Source organism: Dendroctonus ponderosae, unplaced genomic scaffold (assembly GCF_020466585.1).
Source record: "Dendroctonus ponderosae isolate FM_Combo_2020 unplaced genomic scaffold, Dpon_F_20191213v2 Dpon_F_20191213_2, whole genome shotgun sequence".
NCBI lineage: Eukaryota > Metazoa > Arthropoda > Insecta > Coleoptera > Curculionidae > Dendroctonus > Dendroctonus ponderosae.
The window spans coordinates 17,295,652-17,308,634 of NW_026018165.1; the positions used below are offsets into that span (position 1 = coordinate 17,295,652).

General features: G+C 40.9%; 5 protein-coding genes and 1 long non-coding RNA gene across 8 annotated transcripts in view; 4 read left to right on the plus strand and 2 right to left on the minus strand.

Annotated features, from left to right (window-relative positions):
- The window catches only part of LOC109536625 (guanine nucleotide-binding protein G(o) subunit alpha), a 6,132-nt gene extending 5,557 nt beyond the window's left edge, over positions 1-575 (plus strand). Inside the window, exon 7 of the mRNA XM_048664061.1 lies at positions 274-575. Within this exon, the coding sequence (XP_048520018.1) occupies positions 274-456 (183 nt within the window). The 3' untranslated portion in view covers positions 457-575. The remainder of the gene's footprint in view (positions 1-273) is intronic.
- Positions 576-2,450: 1,875 nt separating this feature from the next.
- Positions 2,451-3,597, plus strand: LOC109536750 (coiled-coil domain-containing protein 137; the record flags this gene model as incomplete). Its single annotated transcript, XM_019903105.2, is given in 4 exon segments — positions 2,451-2,528; positions 2,589-2,910; positions 2,975-3,283; positions 3,341-3,597. Coding segments are annotated over 4 exon segments (951 nt in total). The 3' UTR covers positions 3,584-3,597.
- Positions 3,598-3,876: 279 nt separating this feature from the next.
- Positions 3,877-6,179, minus strand: LOC109536749 (innexin inx2). Its single transcript, XM_019903104.2, has 4 exons — positions 5,619-6,179; positions 4,802-4,987; positions 4,579-4,712; positions 3,877-4,520 (listed from the first exon to the last, which is right to left on the minus strand). The coding sequence occupies exons 1-4, from the start codon at positions 5,860-5,862 to the stop codon at positions 4,020-4,022; spliced, it is 1,065 nt and encodes a 354-aa protein (XP_019758663.1). The 5' UTR covers positions 5,863-6,179; the 3' UTR covers positions 3,877-4,019.
- Positions 6,180-6,331: 152 nt separating this feature from the next.
- LOC109536708 lies at positions 6,332-9,577 on the plus strand. Of its 2 annotated transcripts, XM_048664059.1 has the most exons (11): positions 6,333-6,714; positions 6,765-7,256; positions 7,319-7,576; positions 7,634-7,956; positions 8,018-8,281; positions 8,337-8,473; positions 8,531-8,628; positions 8,683-8,834; positions 8,890-9,015; positions 9,068-9,296; positions 9,352-9,577. In XM_048664059.1, exons 1-11 carry the CDS (start codon positions 6,529-6,531, stop codon positions 9,481-9,483), a joined length of 2,397 nt encoding a protein of 798 aa, XP_048520016.1. In that variant the 5' UTR covers positions 6,333-6,528; the 3' UTR covers positions 9,484-9,577. The 2 variants fall into 2 exon arrangements, with proteins under 2 accessions (XP_019758595.2, XP_048520016.1); XM_019903036.2 differs by having other exon boundaries at positions 6,332-6,714; positions 8,337-8,628.
- LOC125503518 lies at positions 7,961-9,693 on the minus strand. Of its 2 annotated transcripts, none has more exons than XR_007280937.1 (3): positions 9,541-9,693; positions 8,299-8,613; positions 7,961-8,170 (listed from the first exon to the last, which is right to left on the minus strand). It is a non-coding gene; the product is annotated as an uncharacterized LOC125503518 (long non-coding RNA). The 2 variants fall into 2 exon arrangements; XR_007280936.1 differs by having other exon boundaries at positions 8,299-8,610; positions 9,541-9,623.
- Positions 9,694-9,770: 77 nt separating this feature from the next.
- LOC109536709 overlaps positions 9,771-12,983 on the plus strand; it is a 3,839-nt gene continuing 626 nt past the window's right edge. Inside the window, exons 1-12 of the mRNA XM_048663489.1 lie at positions 9,771-9,901; positions 9,959-10,295; positions 10,350-10,499; positions 10,554-10,806; positions 10,856-10,985; positions 11,038-11,163; positions 11,216-11,482; positions 11,539-11,731; positions 11,794-12,082; positions 12,150-12,387; positions 12,469-12,571; positions 12,624-12,763. Coding sequence (XP_048519446.1) covers positions 10,008-10,295; positions 10,350-10,499; positions 10,554-10,806; positions 10,856-10,985; positions 11,038-11,163; positions 11,216-11,482; positions 11,539-11,731; positions 11,794-12,082; positions 12,150-12,387; positions 12,469-12,571; positions 12,624-12,763 — 2,177 coding nt within the window. The 5' untranslated portion in view covers positions 9,771-9,901; positions 9,959-10,007. The remainder of the gene's footprint in view (positions 9,902-9,958; positions 10,296-10,349; positions 10,500-10,553; positions 10,807-10,855; positions 10,986-11,037; positions 11,164-11,215; positions 11,483-11,538; positions 11,732-11,793; positions 12,083-12,149; positions 12,388-12,468; positions 12,572-12,623; positions 12,764-12,983) is intronic.

Below are 12,983 nucleotides of genomic sequence, written 5' to 3' on the forward strand. Positions count from 1 at the left end.
GAAGAAATTCCGATAGACCACGGCTTCAAAGCCCGGAAAACATTCCTAAATGTAATTTATTTTTTATTTTGAAGCCGTGGTCTATCGGAATTTCTTCCTGACGTTTCGTCCACAACTGCGCTGGACATTTTCAAAGGCGATGAGGCAGTGGGCGAAGTGATCTCCCGTGCTTTCCGATTCTTAGTCGGAAGAAAGAAGAAGGAAGAAATTCCCATAGACCACGGCTTCAAAGCCCGGAAAACATTTCTAAATGTTGTTAACTTCTTTACGCAGGTGGAACAACAACGTACCCAGGAGAAAATTGCGAAAAAGGAAAAGGCGATGGCCGCCCGAACATTGCTGACGCCCACATCGTTCCTGGGGGTAGCCGATTTGGCCCACTGGTTACACAAGTACCAGAATCCCACGAAATACAAAAACGCCCAGAAAGCTGAAACCAAACAAATAGGGAGTTAAAACCACAATGAAAACGCTGCTCTTTTCTTACCAGAAAAGGCAAAGTCAGCCAGCACATAGTGTTTTCGGGTTTTGGCCGAGGACATCTGTTCGAACAGGTATTCCCCTACCAGGAACCCCATGCTGGCCAGAAATGCAATAACACTAATACCGACGCCATAATTACATGCGTTAGTGTCTCCATTGTAGAGGCATACCAGTTTCTTGCCATCTGCCTCAGGCTGCCAGGCCTGCGATGAAATGCATCCGAACACTATTATGGAGAAGAGCTGCAAGTGACATGGGAGATGAGCGTGTTTTTTCAACCAGTTTCAACACCATCAACAATCGTTGCTGGCGTCAAGATTTAAGTAAACCACTTTGCCAATACACATAAACAAATAGTTTAACAGTACAGTTTTCCACTGACCCTCTTGTCGACTAAATCCTGAAAGGTTTTGACAGTGACTGCCGCTTATTTGCCCCATTTATAGGGCGTATGGAAGTGCCATTAATAGACGATAAATTGCAGTTTTTATGGTCAAATTTGCTCGTGCTTGAAACACTTTGACCTTAATCTGAAATAGGCGGATCCCAAATTTGCTCATAGTTAATGTTTATGCCATTTATTGTCAATAAAAGCATACAAATATTGACATTCCAAAATTGGCCAATTTCACCTAAATGGAATACGTTGCGGCAATCCAATTAATGAAAATCCCCAAGAAATGTAATTATTTAAACATTAACTTGGCGAGCTGGGGATGACAGTAAGGGTGACCTATATGACCAGTTAAAAATCAATATCCTCCCTCTGTCCTGGACCGTTCCAGTGCACCGTTGCGAACAAACGAAGGGCCCAATTAAATAATTGAGCATCCAACTTACCCAGGAAACTGCTCTTAGGATCACTTGGGGCCTTTGAACGAAGGAAATTGGGTCAAAAGCTCCTCCGGCCTTTCCACCTCCGTAAGCTCCGGCACCCTCCATGTTTTGATTTGATCGACTACCAAGCACCGCACAAGTCGTCAACTGGACTACTGTTCATACGTTGTCATTATGTGGCCAAATAAATACACAGCTGTATGCTATAAAATTTTTCTTACTACCTACTTAAAGTCTTTAGCAGCCATTGGAGTATTTTTCAGCCATATATTTACTTCAATCAAATTATTATTATTGAAAACTGCAATTATGAACACTGTCTTTCGTTCCATTGTGTGTTCGGTTCCCAGCTCAACGAAGAAACCCGAAGAAATTCGAAAAATAACAGGAAACACCTGATTTTTGGGAAATTTTATTTGGACCAGTCCATCTATCTGAATATTAAAAATTTTAACCATGCACAAAATATAAACTTTAAATATATTTTATATTAGTAGCAAGTTTTTAGCGCCTACGTAAGAACACAAGTTAAATGCATAACCACAATACCATCCTCCTCATGCTCCATTTTGCTTTAATTATACATTCGCCATTTTGTTTTAAATTTTATGCGCCATTTTGTCCAGACAAGTAAAACGCAAAAATCTAATATTTTTCGAGTTTTTTTTTAAATTCGAAGAATGACACTGAAGTTGTTTGTAACCCAATGTTAGTTAGTTAGTAAATATTTTACTTTCTCTATGCTCGGAAGTCTCTGCCTCAGCGCATAGAAACGAAACTCCTGAAGTTTGTCACATCGGCAAAGCTTTTCAAAGCGCTGATTGTTTATTATTTATTTATTTTATTTCAAAAACTTTATTGGCTAATTTGCTTAATTGATTTGGTCTGTAAACATTTTTCAACCCTTCGATAGAGGTCGCTAGATTTATTCGAAGGTTGAAAAAGGTTTACAGATCAAGGCAGCCAACAAAAATTCGAATTAACCAGGCTGTCTTTATCTATTCCGTTTGCAATATTTAAAAAAGTGCAACAGAAGACAAGTGTTCTTTGTAACCTCTATGTCCATCACAACCATCACAACATAGCCTTACTTTCTTAGAACTTGCTAGGAAATATTTCACTGAACACAGTATGGGACGTAAAATCCCGGGTAAGAAACATAGGGGAGTGAACGATCCAGAAAAACAACAAGCTGAAAGATTGGCAAAGTAAGTGAAGTGATCCAATCAATGATCAATAGTCAAATTTGCAATGCAACCGTTTTTTAGAATCAAAGACAAAATCAATGCGCCGCCCTTGAATCCTGAAGACCAACAAGTTCCTCGCAGTCTTTCACGTATTATTGAGCTGAAGAATAGGGCAAAACAGGGACTTTTTAACAAGAAGCAAAAGAAAAAAGAAAAAAGTGCGCAAAAACCAAAAATTTCCAAGGGAAAGCCAGAGAAGCCATTTCCAAAGTTTGAAAGGCGCCCTGGAGAAAGTGATTGGATATTTAAGCGGAGAATGAATAGAATATGTCAAGATGTCATCAGAGAAACGGCCTTTGAAGATAAGTACAATGTGGACATCAAGCGAAATGAAGACGGTGAGGTATTATTAGTCACAACATTGAATTGATCCACATTTACCTAGAGCGGTTGTTTTTACCTCATAGGTCGAAGGAGTGGAGAAGCGACCCAAAGATGAACTACAAGTTCTTATGAAAAAAGTCAGAAAGGAAAATAAGGAAGCCAAAACGAAGAAAAAAAAGAAGAAACCGCGTGCAGATTCAGAGCCAAAGCTAACAAAGTCCCAAAAATGGGCGTTGAAACAGGCGGAAAAGAAGCGAAAAAAGCAATTGGCCACTGATCAGGATCACAGCTATTTGCCACAGAAAGAGCAGATTAAGTTTGGAGAAATTGTCCATGCGCCGCCGTCTCTAGTGGCCCCCCGGCGCGTTGATAAATCGCAAGAAACCCCAAGAGTAAGTGCGCATCAACTTCGAATCATTTTATACATTTTGGCTCATTTTTTTCTTTAGCCTGGTCAAAAACAACTGCTTCTCAAGTCAATATTCTCAAATAGCGAGAACAGTAGCGGCACATCCAATAGGCCGCTGCATAGCACGAAAAGCAGTGTTTCAAACGCTTCAAAATCCATAAACAAGAAAGGGAAGCGCAAAGATTTGCCGCACGCCATGCGGAGACAGCTGGATAAACAACAGAAAGAAATTATCGAAGCTTACAAGATACTGAAATCCAAAAAAATTAAAACAACCAATTGAGCAAAGCACAAAAATGTAGTTTTAATATGGAAATAGAAAACATCATATTATTGCACAGTCCTTAAATCTCTCCAAAGCGGATAACGGTACTGTTGCCATATTAAAGCTAACTAGATAGTAACAAAGCAAACACTTGGTTTGCAACTATATAAGGAACAATTATAGATATACACTGTATAAGGAAGGCACTTAGTAATAAAATGTAATATAAACATAACGCAGTCCTAAAATTAACTCTTTTGATTCAACAAGAAACAGAAAGTACTTAGAATATGTATCTACATTACAACAAGTAATACTGCTCACGGCTTGTGGCGGAAAATGCACTTAAACAGTAGTTTCTCAAAAAATAAACATAATACTTCGACACGACACTAAAAATAACACAAAATCCTGTGGATAACAAAGGAAACCTTGTAAATGTAACAAAAAAACATCAAAAATCTAAACTATTAGGGTCCTTGTCGGACAAGTGCTCAAAGATAGACATCAGTAGTTCGCGATAGATAATGGGATTCAACATTTTCCCGATGTTATACAGAAGGAAAAACTGCCCATGAGACACGCGTTTCCCAACAACTTTGACTTTCTTCCTGCTTAAACTGCGTGCCTGGGCCATTAGCAAGAAGATTCGAAATTGCTGCGAGGTGAGCACTGTAATTCTGTAGAGTAAAGCGCATATGGTGACCGCAAAGAGAAAAATCATCCAGAACCAAATGAGCAGGAAGAACTTCTCGTTTAAAGTATTCAATGGCAGTATGCAGAGCGCATCGTGTGTTTGCACTGATCCTGACGGACCGAACCTCGAGTACGTGCATTTGGTCTTCTTAGGGAAAACTTTGTTGAACGTGTACGGCCATGGTTCGATCATAACTTCGTATCCGTAATGAGAAAAATTGCCATTCAGGTACCAATTCATCAAAACGAATTGGAAAATCTAATACATAAACAGAGGTGAAAATTCGTAAACAATTTATCACCGTCCCCGCACTTACCAAAATTATAAAGTTCAATAATTCACAGAAAGCAAAGCGATACGCGAAAGTGTTATGATTCTCGTTGCTCAAGATGTACGTTCTGATTTTATACTTGTAAGATTTCGTCCATTTCTCAGATACCAAAGGACCACCTATGAGATAAATAAAAACAAGGGTTTGTACACATATTTTTAAACCCAACATACGAAAAGGAAGAGCAAAGGAATATCAAAGTACTCACATAGATCCTTAACGATTTGCCCCAGACGGTCTCCTTCCCAGGATTTCCACAAATACCTGGGCACATAGAACAGTAAGGCTTGTATGCAAAACAGCAAACATATCCATTGATAGTACAAAAGGGAATAGGTGGTCTTGCCTACTTCGTTACCAAGTCCACCTAATGATTGGGAGGACAAGTACGTGTCTGCAGCAAAAGGAGAATTATAATAGAAACAGTTCGCAATAAAATTGAACATTTCATGCTAAAGTTTCAGAGAGTAATTGGAAACAACTTCCAACTTTTGGAAATATCTACAATTGTCTTATGCGTTCACATGCTCGCTATAGAGTATACGCCCTTCATGAATGAATCAATCATGAATGGTTCATTGCAGTCTCAGCACCAAAATATCATAGATGAGAGGGCATATGTAGAAATAACGCTTCCATTGTTCAAATGATTTCAAACTAGAATTGGCGTTCTGTTCACAAGGAAGGTATCATTAAATAAACAACGAATTTTAGGCAAGTGACACATCTGATGCATATATCTATAGCCACTGACAAGAAATGTAATTATGCCAATTGATGTTTTCATGCTGGAAAACTTACTTTAAAGAACTATTAAACCATTTTATTAACCTCGACATCAATCATAAAAAATGGAATGCTGTCATTAACACTGTTGCTTATACTACTGGTCAATAAAAGTCAACTCAGTACTTGTTCTAAGCACTTTGTAGTGTAACACATTAGATCATACACCACCACTTGCTACTTACTATACGATGCTCAACGTTAGCAATAAAACCGAGTACCACATAAACGTTACATACCTTGAAGCGTTTCCTGGACGGTAAAGGTTCCCGACGACCAGCAAATAACATCGACAATTTCCTTTTTAAGCGACTCCACGTCGCAGTGAATGGGATCCCCAAAATATTGCTTACTAGACAATAGTATGGAAAACACGAAAAACATGATAACTGAAAACTTGTAGTACAACTGAAATACGTTATTATCGGTACGCGCGTTGTCGTTTCTGATTAGGTTTTGAAAGTTTCTTAAAAAGTCCTGCATTTTGAAAACCCCGCAGCTTCGCGCGAACCGATTAAAACAAAAAGAACTGAAACTAACTGACAAGTAATCAAATTGACAGTTACGTAAAGCTCCCCAACGTTGCCAGCGCCCCAAAGTTTAATTTAAACATTTACTTTAACTAGAAGTCAATGTTAATTTTAGCTAGAACATATCATTTTTATTTTTGTTATACCTATAAGGCTAATGCAACTTCACTTAATGGATAAGCGATTTACAAAGAACAATTCAAGCAAAATATATTTCCGGAAACAAAATGTTTATACAGATTTAAGACTTTTTTGATAAAATATACGGCAGATAATAATTTTTTGATCTTTCTGTTACTGCTTGTAACATTCCTAGTTGAATGGTGATTCTCTGAAAATATATTTGATGCCTAACTGAGCATTGCCAAATGTACCAAATCTAGATTTTAACCGTTGAGCTGTCAAGCAACTGCCAATTTATAAAAACAATTAGAAAAGTTTCATTCCTGATTTTCATTTTCAGCAGTATTTTTTCGGTATGTCTGCTCATCCTTAATCGTTCTTAACCATTTCCTGTTTGACCTAACTACTTAGTTGGTTAAGAAAAATATTCAAAGCAAAAATATCCTTCAACCGGAGGATCAACGAGTGGAGACTCGTTCTGCTCAATCATTTCATAATGGAGATGCCAGGGAACATAAGAAACCCTAATTTATTCGGTAGCATAAGTGCTGTAAACAGCTTGAATGGAAGTAACAATTTGGAGAATCGTTTTTTAAAAATGAAGATGCTGGTGACTGCCGTTGAGCAGTACTTAGAAACGAGGAACGATGATCAACTTAACATGATCAATCAATATCTGCAGGTACGTACGAGTAGTACGTGGTTTTTAGAGGGTTTCAAGAGTTCTTTCAGGGGCTGAGTTTGAGTTTGGACTTGAGCCTGTACGATCCGGACACAAACATGGCAGGCAATTTTTTTCTGAGTATTTATGAGCTCATGAACAACTTGGAACCGAGATCTCTGACAAGTTGGCACTGTGTGGATGTGCTTTTAAATTGCTGCAAAAACTCGGGGGCTCGAAAAGCTCTGATGACCACCTACAAGTTCTTGCCATGCCTTGCCAGGATGATGTGCGACCAATTGCCCACCAAAAAGAAAGTCAGCTTGCTTAGACTGGTGCAAAACATAACTTGCGGCATCAAAATTCAATGGCAGATTCCCCACATAACACACTTGATTACTAGTTTGTGCAAGTGGATTGAAAGGCAGCAGCCGGATCACGAAGTTCTGGAACTCTCCTTGGCTGTTCTGGTAAACCTGTGCTACAAGAACGTATCCAGCGTGTACATATTACAACATCATACCGATTTGAAAAAGTTCATCAGGATGTGTCTCTCATTGAAGGTAGACCGCTTTTTCGCCGGCTTGCCACCTACTGGGCATTTTTCAATTTTTTTCCATTTCAGGGCATGATTGTTGAATTGTACGTGTGTGAAATGGCTCTGATTCTGGAAGACATTTCAGGATATATTCCTGGCGTCTTGTTCCCTAAGCTCATAGACAACACTTTCATGGCCTGTATAGAGACTTACAGGAAAAGGGACAATCTCGTGTTTAAGCAAGTGATTGAATTCTTTATGGTGTTTGCCAAGAATAATCCTGCAATGACTTCCGCACTGGCTGCCTACGACAAGTATGGTGAGCGCGTTGGCAGCATTTTGGAAGTAAGAGCGAAACGAGGTCTTCTTCTCGAAATTCCGTTAAAAAATCACTTTTCCCAGCTAATTGAACGATCAAGTGACCAAAGCGACCAAGACCTGGAATGTGTTGAGGCACTTCTAGAATTCATCGATTTCTTGATCGAAGCGAAAGTGCCTCAAATATCCAGCCTCTACGGCAGGATAATACCATTGGCCTTAAACTGGATGCAAGAAATGACTACATCTTACCGAGCTCTCTCCGTGCTTCGCGACATCGCCATTAATGTGGATCAAAACGAAAGCAAAATCTTGGAATTTCTCATGGCCAGTTTGAGAATGTTCATGTTCACTCTAAAGTGCTGCCAAGATGAAAAAATGATGGCCAGCACCGATTTCATAAAGCGGTACGAGTTTGCATGTGGTTACTTGCAGTGTTTGTTTGTCTACACATTCACTTCCATACAGACTAGGAGCGCTTTTGCAGTTGTTGACGGCAATGATTCAAGTTGAGTCGATGCGTGAAAAGGTCATGCAGGAAATACAGCAGGATGTGTTTCGAAGCATCTTCGCTTCTTTGCTGGGGGACAGCTCGCCTCGCTCTGGAGACTCGCCTAGTTCCTGCAAAATAGAAGCTGTAAATTTGTACCTTTATGCGCTGGCACTGCTAGCTAAGCTAGCTGAGCGCAGTAATGAGTGGCTGGATTATTTAAATGAACTGCTACATGACAGGTAGATAGACCACTTACTACTCTAACACTTGAGCAAAGTAGAAATTTGTTAACAGGCAAATCCATGTTGTTATTGCCCAAGCGATTAGCCGCAGTCCACCTAATGTGAAGCAATTGGCGCTGGAACTTTCGTTGACCTGTTCGCGTAAAGTCTCATTCGCTTTAGCTAATCTACAGTCCTTCATGTCAACAGGTATATTAGGCAATTTTATTCCTTCCGCCCATCTGTGCAAGGTGGTTTTCTTTGCAGACACTTGTGGACATCTCAACATCTCTGCGGATGTTGGCGTAGGCTTAATACCAGTCGTACAATCTGAGAGATTGAATATTCTGCTGGAAAATATCGAGGTAATGAGATCGTTTTCAAGTGACATGCAAAGGTAAGTCTTTTCCCCGTTACAGAAGGCAATTGCAAGAAATGAAATCGACAACGTGGCAACCTCAGAGCTGATGGAGTGTTACAATTTTAAGATTTCCTACCTTGCGCAAGCAGAAAGAGCGGCGCTTTCCAGTTTGGAAGCGTCTACTAAACACTGCACACATTTGCAACACAGGTAAGTTTTGTAGGAAAACTGTGATAATTCTTACCAACGGTTTGTTAAATTTTAGAATATCGCGTCTAACGCCCGAAAATGCCAGACTTCAACAATCCGAATTGCACATAACTCGAAAACTGGAAGAAGTAACGACAAAGGCCGAAGATTTAGAGAATAAATTGCGAAATTTTCGGAATAAGTAAATGCAGAAAATGCATTGTTTTTCGGTGGTTGTCAAGAGATTTTTTTAGATGCGATGCTGAGAAAGGACGGTACAAAGTTCTACATTCGCAGTTCTTGGAAAAAGACAAAGCTTTGGGCGAGTGTAGGGCGTCATTAGCAGACGCTGAAAACCAACTGGCCAAGTTGCAGAGTGCACTTGACGACTTGGAGGAGACACGTAAAAAACAAGAAAAGCAAGAACAATTGGCGAAAGAGCAGATTACAAAGGCCGAAGAAAGTAACAAGAATTTGGCAACGGTAAGAGTGATATTTTGAGGAGAAATTGTTTTTAGTTTTTTGTGGCATTTTGCAGCAAATTCAAGACTTGGAGAAGACTTTGAGGGAAAAGGAGAAATTATTAAAGGACACTAGAATTGATTTAGAGCTGAAAACGAACATTATTAATAATATTACGAGAATGGCTACATCTTCTTTGGCGAGATGAAGTATTAGTAGTAGCAACTAGTTAGTTTGTTTCTAAAACTTACTGTAACTTACATACCTATTTTAATGCTGCAATAAATTGAAGCTAGCAAAAGGCCACGTATATTCTTCCATTTTATAGCTGTAAGTGTAAAGTTCACATGCTACTAATAGAGGAACTTACGAGGAACGGAAATGGCCTGGGGAGCCCCATTTACTGTCAAATATGACACTGACAAGCGGGAAGTTTCGCACCTGTTCTGGAGATTTCTAGAACTATCTGGAATACCTGGAGAAAACTATAAAAGCGACGGGGAGAGTGAAGTGACAGCCGCGCCTGAGTGCAGAAGAGGTTAAACTCCGGGAGTCGGAAAAGCGAGTTTTCCGCCTGTTACTGTTTGTGAAGTTAGTTTGTTCCTGTTCTGTAGGTGGATGGCCGAGTATTAAACTCTTTCTTCAGCTTCCAACTTTTATTCCACTCGGTACAATATTTCCAGTGACAAGAAATAGGAGTTTTTTAAGCAAAACGTCGTCCAACCCTTGCGCATGGTCACCAGCCCTCCCTTGCAAAAGTGTGCCAGCATTGTCAAGCATGTCAATGTAACATTTAGAGTCACTCTTTGCCAACCTCTTGCAAGTAGAAGCGGCTGTAACAGCATGTCAGGGTGCCAATTTGAAGGTCCCACAAATGTATTGTCTTTGCTAATCTATTGTACAGTAGACAACAGTTTAATGCTGACTTTGGAGAACGCCAATAGCGATCACTGGATGCCATCCGTCAAAGCCGACACAAATGTGAGTTGGGCCCGATTAATTGGCAAAGAAGCTCAAGAGGTAAGCAGTAAACTATGGTTAAACTGAGAATGCTTGAGTCCCGATGTTATGCAGATAGTTGGATGCAAATCCCCAGTGAAGCTGCTACGTCTAAACAAAATCTGGTATCCGGGAGCAGAGAGATGCATTACGTACTACCACTGCGTGTTCCAGTTGAACGTGGACCTGCCTACTAAAAACAAGACGAAAAACACCATGGGCAAAGTACGCCCCATTGAACCTTCTAAGTTCGCTTCGACTATTTTCCTTAATTGACAGTATCGGGGGAAAATTCGTTGGATTGCCGAGTCCGACCTGTTGGGTCTTCTGCAGAGCAACAGCTTGAAATCGCCGGAACTACTAGAACTCTACCAGTTGACCACGGAGGCGGAATTGGCCAACTTGAACATAGATCCGCCCGACGACATGATTTTCTCGAAAAATGTGTGCGAAATCACTGACGAGATATTGGTGTCGGGCAAAGCTACGAACTTTCAGCAACTCGTCGAGGCCTCAGGAATCGATAAGTTAGGTCGGTTTCATTTGGGTGCAAAGCGCATCTGTTACGTTTGGTCTTTCAGTACAAGAAGACATATACAAGAGCATTTTCATTGCTCTGTGCTTTCCGGCAACGTACATGAATTTGAGAGCATTTTCCAAGTTCATTTCCGAAGTGGGGTGGCCCAAGCCCCTGGCCCCGTACCTTTTCAGGTATGAAAGCAGTAGTATTCGACGATTTGTAGCTCTTAAGGGCTTCGCTTAGGTGCGCGGACTTGGCCAACCGATACGGCTTGTCCTTTCGAGAGCTGCTCTATTTCCTTGCGTCAGTCGACCCCAATACTGGTCATGGAGGCACAGCTGCCGAGCTACGATGCAGATACATGTTCAAGTCAGTATAACATCCTTCATGTACGTTGCTGCGATGATCTGCGCCTTTCCAGGTATTACGACCGGGATAGAGACAACGTCTGGAAATCCGAGGAGTTCAAGCACTTGATCTTGGACCTACGAAAGTCGAAAAAGCTGCCAATAGATGCGACCAACGTGGTCAAAGAGACGCAAGAGACGTATAAGGCGATGGCAATTACGGACTCTCAAACCATCAACGTGAACGATTTTCTGAGAGCGGTTTGCGACTTGAAAATCCGAGGAACGTCGCATATTTTCCGGTCCGGGATCAGTATCGTAAAATACTTGAAGGACATGGGGTTCGTCGGCAGGTACTTTGCTGATGAAACAAAAAGGTTCACCGGTTCCAATCCAGGGACAACAAGGACAAATCGTCGCTGCTGGATGCTTCTTATGCGCTGCCCAAACCGCCTGGCACAGTTAACGGCACTGTGGCCGAAAGCCCCCGAGGAAAAATGACGTTAAAAAATACTGACTACGAAATTGCCGTTCATACTGTGAAGATTCAAAGAAGCGGCCAGGCCATCAATATTGATGAAATGAAAGAGGTGGGCATTCAGTACACTTTGCCAAAAAAACTGTTTGAATTTGTTCGGAACGCTTGATCTAGATCCAAGAAGCGGTGTCAGCTACCACACTGAAACAGCCAATCAACGAATACAACAAAAGAACGTCGTTGGACATTTTCAGTCAGCGCTCAGTGTCGAACGAGGTGCTCAAGGGGCTGAGGTACCTCACCACTATCAATAATATCAAAGACACGAAAACGTCCTACACTTGGGGCCAATTAGACCCGCCTACCTATGCAAGAAATCTGATCCAAGTGTGCAACCAAGTGAGGGAGATTTTCCGAAACGAGCCCAGACTGTTGGAGCTCAGCTCTCCGGTCTACATTATGGGTACTTAGTTCAGAATGCAGAAGGTTTAGTGCAAGTACACTAAGTAGGCCGAAAATGGATCTTCCAGGAGATCTTCATGGAAACGTCGCTGATCTTCTCTACTTTGAACGAACTCTATGGCATATCGGCCCGGGGCTCAGCCCTTGCAACTTGCTGTTTCTGGGCGACTACGTGGATCGCGGGTCTTTTAGTATCGAGGTGATTTCTTATCTGCTCTCCTACAAGTTGCAAAGTCCAAACAAGGTGAACTTGCTGAGAGGTAACCACGAAATCAGGGAGGTACAGAAAATGTTCACATTTTACAAGTAAGAAGAAGAGAGCAGGAAGTCGAAGAGTTGTGTGAAAGAGTAAAAATTGCAGAAAAACTCAATAGTACTGTTTTGCAGGGAGTGCTGCTTAAAATTGGGGGAAAAACTGGGTACGGAGGTTTGGAATGCTGCTAATAACGCGTTTGATACAATGCCCATTGCGGCTACAGTCGATGGAAAGGTGAGCCTTTTCAGATGAGTGTCAATACTTTGGAAATTTCATCTTCTTGCAGATATTTTGTTGTCATGGCGGAGCGCCTCCTCCATGGTTGTGCCCAGTGATAACAGCCATCAACGACATCCCAACTGTGCTTAGTCAGCCAGACAATCAGAGTTCTTTGGCTTGGGAGCTGATGTGGAATGATCCGGTCAGGTAGGGAATCACAAAAATATTTCATTGATGCCAAGCAGTTTTGGTCCAGTTAAAGCTCCTTGTTTATGTGGAAATATCTATTTAGTTATATATTAAATCAAATTCATTAAAAAATATCAAACTTATTCCTGGGTTTCAGTCATTTATTGTCTCTATTTATCAATCAAAATACGTTTCGGTGTATTTTTCCACCATCATCAGTTTTTATGTGTAGCGTTGT